We start from the raw sequence: 2,173 nt of genomic DNA on the forward strand, positions 1-2,173 counted from the left end.
AATCGACGGGTGCAACCGTCTTTTGATTTTTTATGAAATTTCCAATAAATTTAGGGTGGAATGTTTTCGGTGCGCTACTCTGTATGTGGGTCTAGACTAGGCTTTAGAAACATTAAAAAAAATTAAGTTCTAATATAAGCCACGGACAGTATTTAACGATTTATCGGATATTGTTGTAATTTAGTATGCGAATGACTCATAAACTCTAATTTGCTTCAATAGAAAAAATAGTAGAACATGTAACAGGTTTGCGACCAAATGTTTTTTTATAAATGTCCTAATAAAATTTCTCTATGTCGAAAATTTCAGTTATAAGGTAAAACTACCTTAAAAGTTAAACTGTAAAAATCAAATAAAAACCGATACCCAGCTTTCTAATTATTTATTATTTATTGTGGAAATAGATCGAGTATGCTTTATACGCCAGCATTAGTCCTGATCCAAGCTCTGAATCCAGGAACACTGGCATAAACTCCAGGGAATCCTGGTCTGGCACATCCAGCACCGAAAGAAACAACACCGGCAAGTCTGTTTTGAATTACCAACGGTCCGCCAGAGTCTCCTTGACAAGAGTCTCTTCCACCAGCAGAATATCCAGCGCAGATAGTTCTAGTAGAAATAATTGATCCATAGACAAGGCGACAGTTAGCGTTGGAAACAACCGGTACATTAACGCGTCTCAATTGAACAGAAGTAGCACCATTTTCAGCGGTTCTGCCCCATCCAGAAACAGTACCGTAGGTTCCAGCAGCAAAATTGGTATTGGCATCCCATAAAGGCACAGCGGCAGCAGGTACACCAGTAGCTATGGCATTAGCTGCTAAATGAATAACAGCAATATCATAGTCTGGGGCGCAATTTTCGCAATCCCGGTATTGAGAATGAATGATCAACCTAGATGTTGCTACGCGAAGTCCTCCATTGTTATGCAAGTTTGAACCGGAACGGATATTAAGTTGTGCAATATTGGAAATGACGCTGGGAGCAACGCAGTGAGCTGCAGTCAATACTACTCTGGCTGCGAGGAGACTTCCTCCGCAGATTTGAGCGCCGTTTCTTAAAATGGCTACTTGCCAGGGAAGGTCTTGGATATTGGCCACCACTCCACCTACGATTCTACCACCAACAGTTGGTCTGTAGATAGGCCAGGTTTCATTTAGATCCTCTTGGTCTATGCTGGGAGCAGCTGAAACAACATTTCTATTAACCTTTCAAGAAAGAAGTTTAAATAACAAAAGGAATGAGATAGTTAAGTTTTGCGTTTCAGGCGAAAGTCAGGAAAGAAAAGAATTTTTATAGGACTTGCTGATACATATATTAGCTTTCTGGCTTCTTTATTTTAAAAAATCTATTAAAAATTAAGGTTGTATGATTATCTAATTTTTTCTTTCTAAAGCAGAGACACTACAGCTGATAAAACAATTGGCTTATTCGCTCCTGTTTATGATCCTTTATGGCTATTTTTCTTTCCTTTTGCTTTTCTAGTTACCTTGCTTTGAAGAAGCCAATAAGCAGATACATATGTTGGAACAAAACAAGTATCATTTTTGTTGACTGCTTCCTTACTCACGGAAAATCCTCACTAACCTTAAAGGTGGAATGCTGAAGCTGGGATAGTTAAGAGTCGTAGAGTTTTATAGTAAGTTTATTAAATAAAAAAAATTTCATTTGTCTAAAAAGGCATTTAGTTACAAACATATATCTATCTTGTTTTTTAAACAGCTGTAGCCAGCTTGAATTAATATTTATTATTTTATTAAATTTATTCTTACCACAAGCCAAGCTGAGTGCGGTCAAAACAACTACAAGAATCTTCATATTATCTTCTAAGTGATAGATAACTGTTATGTCTATTGTGGATATGCCTTATTTATACGTTTGAAAAAATACAATTAGTAGTAAATAAAAATAGACAATTGTGTAAATTATTAGCAGACGCTAATCATTCATTGATCCCTTTAATTGATTGAGGAATTTCGTATGTTATGTATAGGATTAATTTCACATTAAGATTATGGCTTTTATAATCGCTTGTCAAAATTTATTTCGGAGAAAACGATTCTCATTTATTTTTTATTGATAAATAAGCAAATATAAAATAGGTAAGTAATAAAGATAATAAATGTTTCTTAATAATAAAAATGTGCATAACATTTTTGGTTAATTTTAAGTA

At 35.0% G+C, this 2,173-nt stretch overlaps 1 protein-coding gene across 1 annotated transcript; it reads right to left on the bottom strand.

Annotated features, from left to right (window-relative positions):
- Window positions 1-367: 367 nt before the first annotated feature.
- LOC126744563 (uncharacterized) lies at window positions 368-1,931 on the bottom strand. Its single transcript, XM_050452019.1, has 2 exons — window positions 1,773-1,931; window positions 368-1,186 (listed from the first exon to the last, which is right to left on the bottom strand). The coding sequence occupies exons 1-2, from the start codon at window positions 1,816-1,818 to the stop codon at window positions 417-419; spliced, it is 816 nt and encodes a 271-aa protein (XP_050307976.1). The 5' UTR covers window positions 1,819-1,931; the 3' UTR covers window positions 368-416.
- Window positions 1,932-2,173: the final 242 nt, after the last annotated feature.

Source organism: Anthonomus grandis, chromosome 14 (assembly GCF_022605725.1).
Source record: "Anthonomus grandis grandis chromosome 14, icAntGran1.3, whole genome shotgun sequence".
Lineage (NCBI taxonomy): Eukaryota > Metazoa > Arthropoda > Insecta > Coleoptera > Curculionidae > Anthonomus > Anthonomus grandis.

Coding starts and splice junctions, on each gene's coding strand:
- LOC126744563 (XM_050452019.1), bottom strand. CDS start 1,818: ATGAAGATTCTTGTAGTTGTTTTGACCGCACTCAGCTTGGCTTGTG. Junction 1,187..1,772: donor CGCACTCAGCTTGGCTTGTG/GTAAGAATAAAT, acceptor ATGTTGTTTCAG/CTGCTCCCAGCATAGACCAA.